Source organism: Ursus arctos, unplaced genomic scaffold (assembly GCF_023065955.2).
Source record: "Ursus arctos isolate Adak ecotype North America unplaced genomic scaffold, UrsArc2.0 scaffold_32, whole genome shotgun sequence".
In the NCBI taxonomy this organism is placed as follows: Eukaryota; Metazoa; Chordata; class Mammalia; order Carnivora; family Ursidae; genus Ursus; species Ursus arctos.
This window is the reverse complement of record NW_026623008.1, coordinates 16,582,463-16,601,180: the sequence shown is the minus strand read 5'-3', so window position 1 is coordinate 16,601,180 and position 18,718 is coordinate 16,582,463. Positions and strand designations below refer to the sequence as shown.

The following is an 18,718-nucleotide window of genomic DNA, read 5'->3' as shown; positions in this document are numbered from 1 at the left end:
CTGGACATATTTTGAAGGTAGGGTCAAATTCTAATTCCCCCTGTAGAAATGTTTGATTTCTCTGGACTTAACCTTTAGGTCACGTGGGTTTGAGGGTATCAGTGGAAACTTGTCAGTAATCCCTGGTGAAATTCTGAAACTGAGCAAAGGATGAGAACACAGTGTCCCCTAAAAGCCACTTGTGCTCACTAAGTAAGTCATGCTAACTGATAACAGTTCTTTGTTTCCTTTAAGCTCTGCCTTGTTTTTATTTAAACTGTAGCATCAGTACAAGCTTATTGTAGAAATATAGAAAATAAAGATAACAGGAAACAAACCAGCCATAGATGATTACTACATGTAACATTTTGAGTGTATATCAGGACAATTCGTTTTTGCAAAGATTCTAGGCTGGATGGTCTGGAGTATGCTACAAAGATAATGTGGCTGTGGGGCGCCTGGGTGGCACAGCGGTTGGGCGTCTGCCTTCGGCTCAGGGCGTGATCCCGGCGTTATGGGATCGAGCCCCGCATCAGGCTCCTCTGCTGTGAGCCTAGTTCTTCCTCTCCCACTCCCCCTGCTTGTGTTCCCCTCTCTCGCTGGCTGTCTCTCTCTGTCAAGTAAATAAATAAAATCTTTTTTATTTATTTATTTTATTTATTTACATAAATAAAATCTTAAAAAAAAAAATAATGTGGCGTAAGTGCTGCAGTTAGGGATTTAACATTCTCTCATGTGATCCCAAGACAAAGGAAAAATTGGGCTGGCTTACAAGCAGGTATTGTACAAGTATTAATAATGGATCAGTGTTTACCAAGAGGGGCTGTATTTAGTGGTGTTCTGGATGGCTGTTCTTTGTTATATTTTGTTTTAACAATTTGAACATAAGCATCAGGGAAGGAATAGAAAAGATGTGCCTATCATATTTACAGTGAATGTTTGCAAGTTGAAATGTGTAGAAGTATTTAGACAATTGAAACTATTGATTGAAACTAACTTTCAAGTTGTGGAAATGCAAAACAATAGTAAACAATTTAAGCTGAAACTTCTGTGGCACTTCAGACGGATGGAGTACTAGTCTAAGCGCTTCATGTATTAACTCATGTGTGCTTACAGTAACTCTCGAAGGTAGGTATTGAAGCGCAGAGGAGTCAAGTAACTTAGCTGAGATCACACAGCTAGTAAGTGGCAAAATCAGGGTTTGAACTTAGGCTGTCTAGCTCCAGTGTCTATAATCTTTAATCCTTGTACCATACTGCATACAAAAGATATAAGTCCCATATTTAGGTTATTAAAATTAATTAGACTCAATAGCAGTTTATTTTTTAAAAATTCGGAATGAACTACAAACTGGTAATGTGGCTGCCAGATTAGCTCATGCAGTATTAGGTTCATTATTAAAACTGGATTAACCAGGTCATCTTTCAAATCCTCCCCCACCCCTTTACTCCATTGCTACTGTCTTAGTTCAGGCCCTTATTCTGTCTCTTGCCTTGGTTATTACAATAGCTCCCTAGTTTATCCTGTCAAAATGCTCTTTCACAAATGCAGCTCTTTTTTTTTATATAGGTTTTTTTTTTAAGATTTATTTATTTTAGAGAGAGCGAGAGAACAAGCACACGGTGGGGGGAGGGGCAGAGGCAGAGGGAGAGAGAAACTTAAGTAAACTCTGTGCTGAGCACGGAGCCCACTGTAGGGCTCAGTCTTACGACTGTGAGATCATGACCTGAGCCGAAACCAAGAGTCGATGCTAAGGGACTGCGCCCTCCCCCAGGCACCTCACAAACGCAGTTCTCATTGTGTGGCTCCCTTGCTGAAATCCCTTTGTCCAAAGCAGGTTTCTCATTTGCAAGCAGGGTCACTTGTAGACACGTAGGATGTGTTGTGGAGGGTCTGTACAGTGGTGGTCTTTTTGTTTCCGTTTTGAATTAGTTGGCCGCATTTAAAAGACTCCTATAAAAGTAGAAGGTGATCTCCCCTTTTAGCCATCGTCCTTCCAGGCCCCCGTCGCTCACTGACATCATTGGCCTGATGTCTTTGGCATTTGCATTTGCAACCCATGGCGTGAGGCTAGTATCTTTCCTCGAACGTGGCGCGCAGATCCGAAGACAGCTCCTCAGATGTAGTTTGGTTGGTACAGGACGCAGGCAGACTAATAGCTTCATTTCTTTTCCAAATATTTATAAGGTTCCTTGCCTTGCTCCAACACAGTGTTCAGCGCCCATGAAGGGAAAATAAAGATGGCACAGTCCCTGCTCTTGGAGCTCAGAGCCCAGGAGAGGAATACAAACATATGAGCACGGAAGCACCATGGGGACAGCGGTGGAAGTACCTGCAAGGTTTAGGGCGGTGCATGGTGTGCGGGAGGGGCTGTCTGAAAAGGCGGGAGAGCACAGGTGCCCCACTGAGAAAGATGGTCTCCTGGGAGTGGGGCAGAGGCGGCCCGAAGGAAGAGGCTGAAAGCACACCTGTAGACTTGTTCCTCAGACACGGCCACCTCAGCCTCTGTGCCTGCTGGCAGATTGCAAGGGTCTCCGTGTTGCTACCCTGTCTGCCCCCAGCCTCACCAGTTACCTGCTCTGTTCTTCATCTCATGCCTCTCCGCTCAGTCCTGCGGCAGAAGGTTCCCCAGCTGCGGCAATGTTTTGTTCCCTCTCTCCTTCCCTTTCTTCTCCTCTCCTTTCTTCTCTCCTCCCTCTCTCCTTTCTTTCTTTCCTTTCTATAAACAGTTATTTTATACCTTTTACGTACCAGAGACTGTTCGAAGTCTGAAGAGACAGTAGTAAAAAAACAGCTACAAACATGAAAAACCGTGTTCCTGGTGTCATGGATCTTACATTCTAGTAAAGAGTCAGGCAGTAATCAAGTGTTTAAGTGTGCTTAAAAAAAGGGGGGGGAGCTGTCCAAAGATGGAATGAATTGCCTTGGGAAGAAAGAAGTGTCCTGCCTATTGTTAGAAGTGTTTGGACAGGAGTGGAGTGGCTACTTACAGGGTACCTTCTACAGGGAGTGGGAGGTTGCATCCCACAGTCTCTAAATTCTTTCCCCCCGGAGACTCTTTCTCTGTTAGGTGAGCTACTAACTGTTGAGGTTTGCATATCTGAAACACGTGAATCTGTGCTTCTGGGAAAAGTAATTGAAGCCCAGTGCCGACATAGAAGCACTTGGGAAGAAGTGGTGGTGAGATGTGGACAGCCTGAGGGTTGAAGACAGGTGACTAGAAATGGTTGGGAGGAAGCTGTTTAAAAATAGTCTTCCCATTTTCCTTTCTATCAGGGGTTGGCAAACGGTGGTCCACAGGCCCACTGCCTGTTGTAAATAAAGTTGGGCGGGAGCACAACCATGTCGGGCACTTACACAGTGGGTACGGCTGCTTCATGCTACGGTGGCAGAATTGAGTAGTTGGGACAGACCCCAACTTAGGTCTTACAAAGCCTAAACTATTTACTAGTAAACTAAGTTGTATACTGCTATGCATACTATCATGCTTTCCATAATCGAAGTATAATTAACATCCAGTGTTGTATTAGTTTCATGGGTACAGCATATTGATTCAGCCTTTCTACTCCGTGCTTACCACGATGGATACTGTCAAACTCTATAGACAGAGCTTGCTGTCCCCCTACTTACAGGGACTGTTGGGAAGAGGAAGTGTGAATCATGGTAGCTGTGGTAGGGGGAAAGGGCAGGGCAGATTGGATTATGTTCTATTTCAGACCTTCCTGGTCCAGGAGGACAGGAAGAAGAGCCAGCCTCCAAAATGCTGGATAGGGCCATTTGGAACTGGGTTCAAGAACTTTGGCAGAAAGGAGCCCTGAGAGAGAATTGGTGCTGGATCTTTCTAGTGTGGATTGGAACTGAGCTAGACGCCGGTGTGGGGGGGGCAAGGTGGCATTAAAGGATGGGACCACCCTTCCCTTTCATCCCTTCCCTGTGATTCCTGAGGTTTAATATCAATCATTTCCTTCCCAGAATCCACCCTTGGGCACAATTAGTCACTTCTTCTGAGCTTCTCATGCAGCGTCTATCAAGTGGGTAAACTGTGCTAAGTGAAAAAAGCAGGGTAGGAGGACAGGAAGCAGGAACATTGGTGCTGTGCTGTGTAAGACTGTCAGGGAGGCTGCTTTATTATTGTTTTGTAATTCTCTCTTGTGCAAGGGCCAGGCAAGGGTCAGGTCTTCATAATCTGTCTAGCACTTGGCAAAATACTAGCTAGGCACCTCATAGATATTCCATAGATGTCTACTTAAATAAATGAGTTTCACCTGGATAAACATACTTAACCTAGGGCATGTGGGAGGCACTGGGAAGAGAGGCATCTACCCCTTCCTCTTGGATGGTCTAAGCGAAGCATTTTTCTTACTCTGGTTATGCTTAGAGCCAAATGCTCAGAGAAAAGTGACACTCTGACCTCGTTTTCGGTCAAGTCTCTTGTTTTTCCTGGGCATAGAAGGGCTGATTTTAGTGAGGCTATTTCTAGTAGGATTTTGCGTGGTGAAACTTACCTTAGGTCTGCATCGGACTTTTCAGAGTTCTTTAGCTGATAGTTTTTTGTTTGTTTTGTTTTTTGTTTTTTGCTGTGAGGTAGGTCAGGTTGGTATTTTATTTGCTCGGAGGAAGGTGCTGGGCCATAGAGAAGATCATTGATTTGGCCAACAGGGTAGCATTCTCAAAAGAATATGGATTATGGAAGTAGACTTGGGTTCAACATCTGGCTGTCCTCCTTGCTAGCTGTGTGACCTTGGGAGTTTAAAGGTCCCAATCCCATAATATTGTGAAGGCTGAATAGAACAGTAGTGATAGCTGCTGTTGGTTGTGACTTAGGTGCTGGGCATTCTGCTAAGCCCTTTACATCCCCTGGGATTACCATACTTTATGGAAGAGAAAGCCTCAGAGAGGTAACTTGTTTAAGAAAAAGTAAGTGGTAGATCCGGGATTCCTGGAGAAAGCCTGTCTATGGAGTACTTAGTATATTATCTGTAGTGTAGTAGTGCTCCATTGGTGGATGTCCTCTTCACCTTTTTGTTATTGGTCTGTGTATAAACAGAGCTCCATACTTTGTAAAAATGCTTAAGAGTTTTCAGGAAGGCGATTCTACACAATGGGAAGAATCCTGGATAGACAGTCGGAAGACTAAAGTCCTTACCTTTACTGAGTTGCTAGAGAAACCACAGACTTTACCTCTGAGTCTCAGTTCCTTCGTTTTTAAAATAAGGGGTTTGGGCCAAATAGGTGGTTTTATTTTATTTGTTTTTTTATTTATTCATGAGAGAGAGAGAGAGAAAGGGAGGCAGAGGGAGAAGCAGGCTCCCTGCTGAGCAAGGAGCCTGACCTGGGGCTCCATCCCAGGGCCCTGGGGTCATGACCTGAGACAAAGGCAGAGGCTTAACCGACTGAGCCACCCAGACGCCCCGGTGGTTTTATTTTAAATAAAAGCAGTGGAACTCTTTACTGTCATATGGGGGAAACCCAGTATGTTAAAAAGCTAATATGAGTTGCTTCGGCTGATGAAGTGAATGAAAGAGCCTGAAGCTCAGCCTGGTCAAACCTTCTCCCTTGTTCTCTTCCTCCTGGATGACTCCTGAAGGGATTTGCTGAGCCCAGTTTGAAAACCAGTGGATGAAATGATCTTTGAGTTACATTTTGGCTCTGAAATCCCATTCTGAGGAGTGGAAAAAGATCCAGATTTTCTTTTCCTCTTCTTTCCAACACGTGGTCCAATAACTAGAGTTAGACAGCCTGTGAATGATGTGGGGTTTTGAATTTATGCCGCGTTTCCATGCATAGACCTGAAAGCCAGAAGGGGCAGTGTTGGAACAGGGAAAAGCGCCGGGACTGAGACGCTGCAGGTGGCGCTGGGCTTGGGATGAGTCATTCAGGGCATCAGCACAGGGCCTGGTATCTGTGCCGGCCACATCTGCTCTTGCCAATTGTTTTTGCCCTTGTAATCCATGAGTAGCTTGTTGACATTTTTACTATTTTGTGTTAATGGTTAGTGCCAAAGGTCTGATAAGTCATTTAATAATTGGGGTCTCGTTGAGCCATTCATTCATTGAATTTTAAGCATTAAATATGTGCTAAGCTTCCTGCTGGGTACTAAGAATACAGTGGTGAATAAGAAACAAGTTGCCTTGTGTGCTGTGATGGGACCAGTACAGCGCACTCACTGGAAGAGCAAGGAGCAGAGGCCCTGATCTGACCTGCGATTTGGGGAGGGACGTGCTCCAGGAGCTTCCAGGGGGAGGTACTAAGGTGGGATTTGGAGAAATGAGAAAGATTACCAGTCAAGCTAGTAAAGGCCTGGAGGTGAGGGAGTGCAAGGTTTGTGGGCTGCAAGGGCGCACACGGCGTTTGAAGGGGAGGCTGACCAGGTGGGCAGGGCCAGATCCTTCAGGGCTTCACGTGCTTCGTTGGGGACTTTGGGCTTCATCCTGAGAGCAGCAAGGACCTTGAAAGGATTTTGAGTAGTGGTTAAGAGCTCCTTGTCTTCACATCGCCAATAAGTATTTGCTGGATAGTTAAAGGGCTTGGCTTTTCAGTTCTTGTGCTCTGCTAGCTGGTTCATATCCGAGTTTTGAACAGAACAGTAAAATTGGCACTAAAAGCCAAATGAATAAACAAGCAATAGGATTCTGGATTCTACTGATTCAGAATTAGAATTTCTAGATGGGCTGTACTAAGTTTAACATTTCTCTCCTCTGGAAAAGGAATTCGTTTATGAAAACTGTAGTATGAGTGAGTTGCTGAGGGAAATGTTTGGTTACTGTAAGCTGTTTTTTTTTTTTTTTTTAATTTTAAACAGCATTATTGAGATCTAATTTATATATCAGAGTTCATCTCTTTAAAGTGTACAATTTAATGGCTCTCTAGCATATTTATGAGGATGAGCTGTTTAAAGCACTTTGTAGAAGCATCATCATTTGTTATAACTGTTAAGCCAATACAGATTCTTTTAAAATGGGTTTATGGCCCCTATTTTATTCAGCTCCCATTTCCTTCACCCTGTGTATAAACTGGTCAGGTGTCTTTTGTTTTTACTGGACCACTAAGCAAAAGGCCAAAAGCTGAGTGGCACTCGAAGTAGGAAAAGTGGATGGGAAGAAGGGAAAAGGTTTTTTTTTTCTTTCTAAATATATAAATGTGGGTTTTTTTTTTCCCTTCCATTTTTGAGAATGAGGAAGCATATAAAAAAGAGAAAGGAGACCAAAAGAAGCAAAGAGAAGACAGAGAGAGACGGACCCAGGAAGCAGAGTGGCGTATAGGGGGACCAACCAGGGAGAGGGCAGAGTCCCAGAGGCTGAGGGAGGCTCTGTAGCTCCAGCACCCCCGCGGCCTTGGCGATTTTTAGGACCGCGCATGGGCGCCATCTGGCGGCTGGCGGCTTACAGTGCGACCAGGGGAAGGGAGCTTGGTGTTGGAGACGAGTGGCTTTTGGCATTTCCTCAGATCTTTCTCTTTTGCCCTGGGTTTTCTTGTGGGATCATTGTTGAGTTGATTCTTCTCTTCCGAGTGGTAGCTGTTCTTCTGTTATGGCTCAGACCACGTTCCCTCACTCCTTCCGCCTGGCTTTTAAATCTAACCTCATCACCCCACACCCTTGGTGCTGCTGTCACCTTCTGGTGCCCCAACCCCTCAAAGTGCCTCTGAATTCTCAGTGACTTTAGCTTCTTATTTAATGTCACTCTTTCCAGCTCTGGTCCTGTTAATTTGTGGTGCTTTCACAAGGTACAATTCTGTGGTCCTTGCAGCGCCTTTACCTCTAGCTATTTCTCTCTTCCAGTGATCTTCCTAGCCCATGCCTGCTCCCAGCAGTCCCATGATCATGGTCATCTGTGACCAAAAACTTCAGGATTTTTATTTTTGTTTTTTTATTAAGACTATCTGGGGCGGCACCTGGGTGGCTCAGTCCGTTAAGCCTCTGCTCTCAGCTCAGGTCATGGTCTTGGGGTCCTGGGATTGAGCCCCATGTTGGGTGGTTCTCCCTTTCCCTCAGCCTGCTGCACCCCCCCCACCTCCCGCTTGTGCTTTCTCTCTTGCTCTCTCTCAAATAAATAAAATCTTAAAAAACAAAACAAAAACTCTCTTGGGGGCGCCCGGCTGGCTCGGTCAGTGGAACACGCGACTCTTGATCTTGAGGTTGCAAGTTGGAGCCCCATGTGGGTGTAGAGATTAAAAAAAATAAAATATTTTTAAAAAGGAAAAAGACTATTTTAGAGTATTTTTTGGTTCACAGAAGAATTGAGGGGAAGAGACTTCCCATATACTCCCTGCCCGCCTGCCTTCCCCATTGCCAGCATTCCTCACCAGAGTGGTACATGTTACAGTTGACCTACACGCTCACGCCGTAAGCACCCAGAGTCTGTAGTTTATGTTACGGTTCGCTCTTGATGGTGTACATTCAGTGGGTTTGGACAAATGTATAATGACACGTATCCACCATCAGAGTGTCATAGAGTAGTTTCACTGCCCTTAAAATCCGTGCTCCACCTCTTCATACCTTAGTTTTCGACATTCTCCATTACTGCAGCCCCTTGGATCTATCTAGAGATAGATCCCTCTCTGATGACCAGCTCCTGTCTTTCAAGCTCACGTTCTCTCCTGAAATCTAGCCTTGTATATTCAGACGGCCTCTTGAATATCTCCATTTGGATGACTAATTCATATTTCGTAACTAGTATGCCCCAGACCGAATTCGATCTTCCTTCTCACACTGCTCTATAGTCAGGCATCCCTGTTTGAATTGATAACAACTCAGTCCTTCTACAAATTCAGACCAAAACCCTCGGAGTCATTATTTCTTTTTTAAAGAGCTTTTATTTTATTTTCAAGACTGATTTATTTTAGAGTAAGCATAAGGAGGAGGGGCAGAAGGAGAGAGAATAGACTGCGCTGAGCGCGGACTCTGATGTGAGGCTTCATCTCATGACCCTGAGATCATGACCTGAGCTGAAACCAAGAGTTGGATGCTTAACTGACTGCGCCCCCCAGGTGCCCCCCTCGGAGTCATTCTTAATCCCCTTGTCTCACACCTCACATGCGATCCAAGAGCAAGTGCCGTGATTCTCCTTTCAAGTGGCCAGAGTCGGACCACTTCTTACCATGTGTGTGACTGCTCTCCTGGGCCAGGCCACAACTGCTTTTTGCCTGGATTACTGCTCTCACCCTTAACCTCTGTGGTCTGTTTTGAGCACAGCAGTCATATCAGGCTGTGTCTTGTTTTACAGGTCGTCTGTCTCTATTTTTTGTTATTGAGATAAAATATAGGGTGTACAATCCTTAAGTCATATAGCTTGATGGCAGGAATCTGCCATCCATAGAACATCCCCCAGCAGTCTCCTCCTCGTCACGGTCTCCTCCGAGGTAGCCACGATCACCGTGGATTAGTTTTTGCCTGTTTTTCAACTACATATAAGTGAAATGATATAGTCCAAATTGGACTGTATTAACTTTAAATCCAAGTTAGAGTATGTTATTCCTCTGCTCAAACCTTTGGATGGGCTTCCCTTTCTTAGACGAGAAATCAGAGTCCTCCCTGGGGCCTACAAGGTGCCCGCACTTCCTCTTTGACTCCGTCTCTCACTACTCTCCTTTTGTTCCCTCATCTCCAGCAGCCATGCTGTCCCTGTTCCTTGAATACATTAAGTATGCTTTTTTAGTAGTCAGTTTTTAATCTTCTCTGCCTAGAATGTTCTCGAAATATTCTTCTTTGCTTCCTTCAAGTCTCTACCTAGGTGTCACCTTGAGGCCTACCCTAATTACCCTGTTTAAAATTGCAACCCCCTCTCAGCACCACCCCCCCCAGGCTTGTTTGTCTGTCTATTGAACTTAAATTTTTTTAAAGAGCACTTTTACATTTACAGCAAAATTGAGCAGAAGGTAGAGATTTCCCATATACCTCCTGCCTCCACACCTGCCTCCTCATTATCTGTATACCTGACCAGAGGGGAACATTTGTTACAACTGATGAACCCACACTGACACATCATTATCACCCAAAGTCCATGGTTTACATTATAGTTCATTCTTGGTGTGTTATACAGTCTCTGAGTCTGGACAGATTTATGAGATGTGTTCATTGGTACAGTTATCAGGCACGTAGCTTTATTGCCCTACAAATTCACTCTCCTTATCCCTTTCTAACTCCTGATCTTTTTATTGTTTCTATAGTTTACACAGTTTTGCCTTTTCCAGAGTGTCGTGTAGTTGGGATCACATAGTATGTAGCCTTTTCTTATTGGTGTCTTTTACTTTTGAGCTTCCCGCATCCATGTCTTTTCATGGCTTGGTAGCTCCTTTCTTTTTAGCCAAATAATATTCCATTGTCTGGATGGACCACAGTTTGTTTATCCGTTCGCCCACTGAAGGGCGTCTTGGTTGCTTCCAAGCGCTGGCAGTTAGGAATAGAGCTCCTAGAAACCTCTGCATGCAGTTTTTCCTCCTCTGGGTAAATACCAAGGAGTGCTGTTGCTGCATCGTGTATCGTGAGAGTATGTTTAGTTGTAAGAAATCACCAAACTGCCTTTGAAGGTAGCTGTATCATTTTGTATTCCCACTAGCAGTGGGAATTTCTGTCGTTCCACATCCTCACCTAGCATGTGGTGGTGTCAGCGTTCCAGATTTTGGCCGTTCTCATAGGTGTATAGTGGTATCTCCCCATTGCTTCGTGTTCCTGATGAGCTCTATTCGTAACTGCCATATGCCATATCGAGAGTATTTTCTTGGTACCTGTGTATATTCTCTGGTGAAATCTTTGGGATGGCCCATTTTTTAATCAGGTTCTTATTGGTGAGCTTTAAAGGTTCTTTGTATTTTGTTTATACTCCTTTATCAAATGGGTCTTTTGCAAATATTTTTCCCCAATGTGTAACTTGTCTTCTTATTTTTTTTGACATTGTCTTTTGCTGAGTAGAAGTTTTTAATTTAGTGGAGTCCAGTTTACCAGTTATTTCTTTCATGGATCACACCTTTGGTGTTCTAGCTAAAAAATCATCACCATACCATACCCAAGGTCATCGAAGTTTTCTCCTATGTTACCTTCTATGCATTTGATAGTTTTATGTTTTACTTTTAGGTCTGTGACCCATTTTGAGTTAATATTTTTGAAGAATGTAAGATCTCGTTCTAGATTCATCGATTTGCATATGGATGTCCATTTGTTCCAGCACCATTTGGTGAAAAGACTATCTTTGCTTCATTGGATTGTCTTTGCTTCTTTGTCAAAGATCAATTGACTATGCTAATGTAGATCTATTTCTGGGCTCTTGAATACTGCAGTTTTACAGTAAGTCTTGAGGTCAGATAGTGTCGGTCTTCCAACTTTGTTCTTCAGTATGCTTTGGCTCTTTGGGTCTTTTGCCTTTCCATACAAACTTTACAATCCGTTTGTTGATATCCACAAAATAATTTGCTGAGATTTCAATTGGGATTACATTGAATCTATAGGTCAAGTTGGGAAGAATTAACATTTGGATAATGCTGAGTCTTCCTATGCATGAACATGGAGTATCTCTTCATTGGCTTATCCGTCTTTGGTGCATCAGTTTTATAGTTTTCCTTGTGTAGATCTTGCACATATTTTGTTAATTTATACTTACGTCATTCTTTTTTGGGGGGTGGGTGCTAATGTAAATGGTATTTTGTGTGTGTTTTCTAAATGCTATTGTGTTTTTAACTTCAAATTCCACTTGTTCATTGCTGGTATATGGGAAAGCAACGGACTTTTGTATGTTAACTTTGTATTTTGCAGCCTTGCTATAGATTTTTTTTTTTTTTAAATCAGTTTGAGGAAGTTCCCCTCTATTCCTAGTTTGCTGAGAGTTTTATCATGAATGGTATTGGATTTTGTCAAATGCTTTGTCTGTAATTTTTGATAAGATCATTGATTTTTCTTTAGTCTATTAATATGCTGGATTACATTAATTGATTTTTGAATGTTGGGCCAGTTTTGTATTGGGATAAATCCCACATGGTCATGGTCTGAAATTCTATTTATACATTGCTGGATTAGATTTCTAACATTTTGTTGAAGATTTTTACATCTGTGTTCATGAGAGATCTTTGTCTGTAGTTTTCTTTTTCTTGTAATGTCTTTGTCTAGTTTTGGTGTTAGGGTAATGCTGTCCTCATAGAATGATTTAGGGAGTATTTTCTCTGCTTCTAACTTCCGGAAGAGTTTGCAGAAAATTGTATAATTGGCATAATTACTTTTTAAATGTATTTTACAGTTACTAGTGAACCCATCCGGGCCTGGTGTGTTTCCTGTTTTTGAAGGTTATTAATTATTGATTCCATCTCGTAAATGTATAGTCCTATTCAGATGACCTATTTCCTTCTTGTGTGAATTCTGGCATATTATATCTTTCAAGCAATTGGTCCATTTCATCTAGGTTATCAGATTTGTGGGTACAGAGTTGTTCATGATCCTTTATTATCCTTTTAATGTCCATGGGGTCTGTAGTGCTATCCCCTCTTTAACTGCTGGTATTAATAATTTTTATCTTCTTTTTTTCTTCATTGGCTAGAGGCTTACTGATTTTGCCGATCTTTTCAAAGAACCAGTTGATTACTGTTTCAATTTTACTTTTCTTCAGTTTACTTCGGTTTTAATTTGCTTTTCTTTTTCTAATTGCCAAGGATGAAAGCTTAGCTTATTGATTGTGGATCCTTTTTCTTTCCTGATATATGCATTCAATGCTATATATGCCTCTAAGCATTGCTTTTGGTACACCCCACAAATCTTGAAGTCTCCATCTATGGTAGTGGTTTCATCTCTTTCTTTTTGCAAGTCTGTAAGTTTATGCCTCACATATTTTGATGCCCCATTGTGTTAAGTGCATATACATTAAGGATTGTTATGTCTTCTTGGAAAATTGAGACTCCTTTATCATGTCTTTACCCCTGATAAGTTCACTTGCTCTAAAATCTGCTGATTGAAATTAATGGAGCTACTCCAACGTCCTTTTGATTAGTTAGCTTGGCAGATCTTTCTCCATCCCTTTACTTTTAATCATTACTTTAATCATTATATATTTTTTAAAAGATTTATTAGTTTATGTGAGAGAGAGAGAGCAGGGGAGGGGCAGAGGGAGAAGGGGAGCGAGAGAATCTCAAGCAGACTCCCCGTTGAGCATGTTACCCAAAGTGAGGCTTGATCCCACGACCCTGAGATCATGACCTGAGCCAGAATCAAGAGTCTGACGCTTAACCAACTGAGCCACCCATAAACAGCTTTTTCAGTGAAGGTCTGTTAATAATAAACACTTAGGTTTATGTTTTCCTTTTTTTGTTCTGAAAGGGTCTGAGATCAAGACCTGAACTGAAATCAAGAGTCAGGTGCTTAACTGTCTGAGCCACCCAGGTGCCCTTTCTTTTATAAAATCTTTTTAGGGGCGCCTGGGTGGCACAGTGGTAAATCATCTGCCTTCGGCTCAGGGCGTGATCCCGGCGTTGTGGGATCGAGCCCCACATCAGGCTCCTCCGCTAGGAGCCTGCTTCTTCCCCTCCCACTCCCCCTGCTTGTGTTCCCTCTCTCGCTGGCTGTCTCTCTCTGTCAACTAAATAAATAAAATCTTTAAAAAAAAAATCTTTTTAAGTTTGTGCTGCCCTTTGTAATCTGCTTATATCTCTTCTCAACCACTGTATCTCTTCATTTGCATCTAATATGCCATTTTTCTATTTCTAGTGATTCTTTTTGGTTAATTAAAAAATCTTCTGATCTTAGTTGATACCATCTTTTTCTTATCTCTGGGTTTGGATTCCTTTTATGACTTTAAACATTAGAATGTGCTTAATATGGGCTCAGTCTTACGAACTTTGGTTCTTCTTTGTATAGCCTTTGTTCAGTCATAGTAAAATAGTGGTCCTTGTGTTTGTGTGTATGTTTTAAGATTTTATTTATTTGTGAGAGAGAGAGCGAGCGAGCATGAATGGGGGACAGAGGGAGAGGGAGAAGCAGGCTCCCCACTGAGCAGGGAGACTGATGGAGGGCTCGATCCCAGGACCCTGGGATCATGGCCTGAGCCGAAGGTAGATGCTTAACTGACTGAGCCACCCAGGTGCCCCTCCTTATGTGTTTTGTAATTTAGAATTGTAAACCCAAGGTTCAGCAGGACTTTATCTTTGGGACTCTTGTGTGACCTGGGTAGAAAGTGTATCTCTCCAGAATTTTTTTGTTAACCTCTGGTAGGTTTCCCAGGGATTTTACCAGGCTGAGACCACTTTAGATTCTCAGTGAGGACAAGGTGATACCAGAACACTCAAAGCAGTGTCAATTTGAGCTCAGAACTCAAGTGAAGGCATGCCCCAAATGATCAGTTCTCTAGGGGTATAACCTTTTCTTTCTCCCTTCACAGAGCCTAGGTCCTGTTATCTCCCTAATGTCAGTGAGGTGATTTTCTTTTTCACTAATCTCTTTCTTTCTCTGAAGCTGTCATAGTTCTGAACAATTGTATGATTATTTACTGCTTTGTTACCAAGAGCTTTCTATGCATTATTTCAGAACAATAATGGGGAGAGATATGGTAGGGATCATTATACCCATTTACAACTGAGTAAAACTGAAGCTGTTTATTTAATGATTTGCAGAAACATAAGGACACTCCTGAGATTATGTAGGTGGCTCACGGTGAAGATGAGAAATGAGGCATTCCTCTGTGTCTTTTTGCCACGCGGCCACTGGTAGCATTCTTTATTAGGATGAAACTAGATAATCACCTCAGTATCAGTCATGAAACACTAGTGTTTTCCTGCAGGATTTTTAAAATTCATTCATTCAGCACATCTGAGCACCTGCTGGGTTCTAGGCACAAGAATTAAAACAACTGGGAGCTGAAGTAGAGACGTTAGATTTGCGCCTGACATGCTTTCTGCTTTCCTTCTGTAGCCTGATAATGGTCTCCAGCTGCCAAAGAAGGTTGTGGATGCCAAGAGAAAGGTAACCATTTCTCATCCCCTCGAGTGGAACTGCATGCCGGTAGGAGCCCACACGGCTGGCAGTAGACATGGCTGAATTTACAAGCTACAAGGAGACCGCCTCTAGCCGCCACCTGCGGTTTAAGTTACAGAGTCTAAGCCGCCGCCTCGATGAGTTGGAGGAAGCCACAAAAAACCTCCAGAAAGCAGAGGACGAGCTCCTGGATCTCCAGGACAAGGTGATTCAGGCAGAAGGCAGCAACTCCAGCATGCTGGCGGAGATTGAAGGGCTGCGCCAGCGGGTGCTGAGAATCGAAGGCAAGGATGAGGAAATTAAGAGAGCAGAGGACCTGTGTCAGCTGATGAAGGAGAAGCTCGAAGAGGAAGAAAACCTCACCCGGGAGCTGAAATCTGAGATTGAGCGGCTTCAGAAACGAATGGCCGAACTGGAGAAGCTGGAGGAGGCCTTCGGCAGGAGTAAGAATGACTGTACCCAACTCTGTCTGAGTCTGAATGAGGAGAGAAACCTGACAAAGAAGATCTCCTCTGAGCTGGAAATGCTCAGGGTCAAAGTGAAAGAACTGGAATCTTCCGAGGACCGCCTGGATAAAACTGAGCAGAGTTTAGTGTCAGAGTTAGAAAAGCTGAAATCATTAACTCTGAGCTTTGTAAGTGAGAGAAAATACTTGAATGAAAAGGAGAAAGAAAATGAGAAACTGATAAAAGAGCTCACTCAGAAACTGGAGCAGAACAAAAAAATGAACCGAGATTACACAAGGAACGCTTCTAACCTTCTGGAAAGGAGTGACCTACGGATTGAGGACGGGATCTCCTCCACACTGCCGTGCAAAGAATCAAGAAGGAAGGGCACTCTGGACTACCTAAAGCAGGTAGAGAACGAAACAAGAAACAAATCAGAAAATGAAAAGAACCGAAATCAGGAAGACAACAAAGTTAAAGACCTTAACCAAGAGATTGAGAAACTTAAGACACAAATCAAACATTTTGAATTTTTGGAAGAAGAACTTAAGAAAATGAGGGCCAAAAATAATGATCTTCAGGATAATTACCTAAGTGAGCAAAATAAGAACAAACTCTTAGCCAGCCAGCTGGAGGAGGTAAAGCTACAAATCAGGAAACAGAAAGAGCTAGAGAATGGGGAGGTGGAAGGGGACGAGGCTTTCCTGTCCAGCAAAGGCAGGCACGAGAGGACTAAGTCGCGAGGGCATGGGAGTGAGGCACCCGTGTCCAAGCACGCGCCCCGGGAACAGTCCCCTCAGCATAAGCGGGAGAGGCATCGAAACAGGGAGTTTGCTCTCAACAATGAAAACTATTCTCTGGGCAACAGGCAGGTCTCCTCTCCCAGTTTCACCAATAGGAGGGGAGCCAAAGCTTCCAACGTAGGGGCGGCTGCAGACAGTGGGACTCAGGAGACAAGGAGAACTGAAGACCGATACGCACCGGGCTCTTCTCAGAACGAAGGGAAGAAGTCCAGGGAGCAGCCGCCAGTGCTTAGCCGCTACCCGCCCGCCGCTCAGGAGCACAGTAAAGCGTGGAAGGGTCCCCCCAAGCCAGGTGCTGAGAGCGGGTTGAAGGGAAGAGTGGAGAAGACAACACGCACATTCAGTGACAATACCACCCATGGATCTGTTCCCAGTGACATACTGGGTAGAGCTGACAAGGCTTTGGACTCCTCCACTGAGGCCCTCTTTGGCAAGAGGGGGCAGGTACCCGGCAATGGAAGTCCGTTAAATCAGGCTGCAGACTGTGGCAGTCCTAAGGGGATTGGCTCCCTGGCCTCATCTCGAAGATCTTCCTCAGAAGGGCTCTGCAAGGGCAAAAAGGCGGCCAGTGGCCCAGAGGCTAATACCAGTTTCCCCAATTCCAAGCCTCCACTTTTATCAAAGTATCCTTATAGCTCCAGAAGCCAAGAGAACATCCTTCAGGGCTTTTCAGCCCCAAATAAAGAAGGCATTGATCAACCCGTAGCTGTTGTGATGGAAGACAGTAGTCAGCACGAGGCCCTGAGGTGCCAAGTCATCAAGTCCGGTGGCAGAGAGAAGCCAGACTCAGATGACGATGTGGACGTGACCTCTCTTGTCACTGCCAAGTTGGTAAACACAACCATCACTCCGGAGCCAGAGCCCAAACACCAGCCCAACTCTAGGGAAAAAGCCAAATCCCGAGGAGGGCTTAGAACCTCCCTCTTTGAGAATGATAAAGATGTTGGGACGGAAAATGAATCTGTGAAAGCTGTTAGAGCCTCCACCACTGCCGCGGAGTTCCCAGATGCCAATGGCGCTGGAGTGAAGAGCCAACGGCCCTTCAGCCCCAGGGAGGCCTTGCGCTCTAGAGCCATCATCAAGCCTGTCATCATTGATAAGGATGTGAAGAAAATCATGGGAGGATCTGGAACCGAGACCACCACGGAGAAGCAGAAATCCACCTCCAAACCAGGGCCAAACAAGGTGACAAGCAGCATAACTATCTACCCCTCGGACAGCAGCAGCCCGAGATCCACGCCAGGCGAGGCCCCGCGGGAGAGGCACACATCCACCAGCAACATCCAGGTTGGGCCAGCAGAGCTCACGTCAGTCAGCAACCACGTCAGCTCTCCCTTTGAGCTCTCCATCCACAAACATGACATCGCCCTGCAGTTCACAGAAGCTGAAAGAACAGGCGATGGGCCCCTGAAGAACAGGCCAGAAACCGTGGTCTCTCGGAGCAGCATTATAATCAAGCCGTCGGATCCTGTGGAGAGAAACAGCCATGCACCCGCAGCGGAGACAATCAGGTGGAAAAGCCATAGTGCCCCTTCAGAAGTGGGCTCTTCGGATGCCAGACACGTCACTGTGCGCAACGCCTGGAAGAGTAGGCGAGACTTGAACTCTTTAGAAGACCCCCCAACTCGAATAGGTAGAAACGTGGAAGCTCCCAACGCCTACACCCAGAGGGCCTCCACAGACTGCTCCGACCTCGGCCAGCCCAGGTTGTACCTTTGTGAGCAGGGCGTTCAAAGGGCAGGAAATTCAGGGGACGGCCCCGAACTCGCCTCCAGAAGGACCCAGAGTAGCCTCACCGTGTCCGAGGTGCTCACTCGTCGGAATCGGGTGGGAGACACTGCCACCACTGCAGCCTGGAACCACTCGGCAGGCACGGTGAGCCCCCTGCTTTCCCTCTCTCCCTCCCCTCCTTCCACTTCCCTTTTCTCTGGCCTGTGTGACTCAGGATTAGGGGGCTGGGCAGTACTGGGAGCTGGGTTGCTCAGGGACTGCTGAGCCTCGGCTGGGTTTGGCCTTGAAGAAGAATGAGGTAGCTGAAGAGGGTATTTTGGCAGAGAGCAGCATGAGTTTCCAAAACTTTTCCCAGCGAGTCTCTTCTGTATGTGAAGGCCACACAAAAAGAAGAGATCTGGCCCCACTCTCTGGGTGTGCCAGGGGAGCCAGAGGAGTCCCCTCAGAGCCCCACCGAGCGGCACCCAGCAGCACAAGAAGCCGCGCACAGAGAGGAGAGCCAGGGAACGGGTCTCCGCAGCAGAGCTCGGCCGGCTGCTGGCATGTGGGGAATGAGCAGAGCATGGGCTTATCCTGGGCCTCCTTGACTTGCTTTGTGCCCACGTGTCACCCTCTCTTTTGCCCCAGACACCTAAGTCATCGTATCCTCCATCTGAGGGCAGGGCTGGTCCAGTAGGCTCATTACAGGCTAGATAAATCCCCAGCCACCTCCTCTTGAAGGTCAGAGTGTCAGTGGAGTGAAGGGGAAGCCTCCGGGAGTGTGTTCTGGATACGGAGCCTACGAGGATGCAGGACATTCAGCGCGGGTTGAAGGG

At 45.0% G+C, this 18,718-nt stretch overlaps 1 protein-coding gene across 8 annotated transcripts in view; it reads left to right on the top strand.

The window, feature by feature from the left end:
• LUZP1 (leucine zipper protein 1) overlaps nt 1–18,718 on the top strand; it is a 117,092-nt gene that overhangs the window by 58,491 nt on the left and 39,883 nt on the right. For all 8 annotated transcript variants that reach the window (XR_008956713.1, XR_008956712.1, XR_008956711.1 and 5 more), the window contains one exon: nt 14,861–18,047. Coding sequence is in view for 5 of the 8 variants with exons in the window: in XM_026517091.3 (XP_026372876.1) it covers nt 14,979–18,047 (3,069 nt within the window). In the remaining 3 variants the exon portion in view is untranslated. The remainder of the gene's footprint in view (nt 1–14,860; nt 18,048–18,718) is intronic.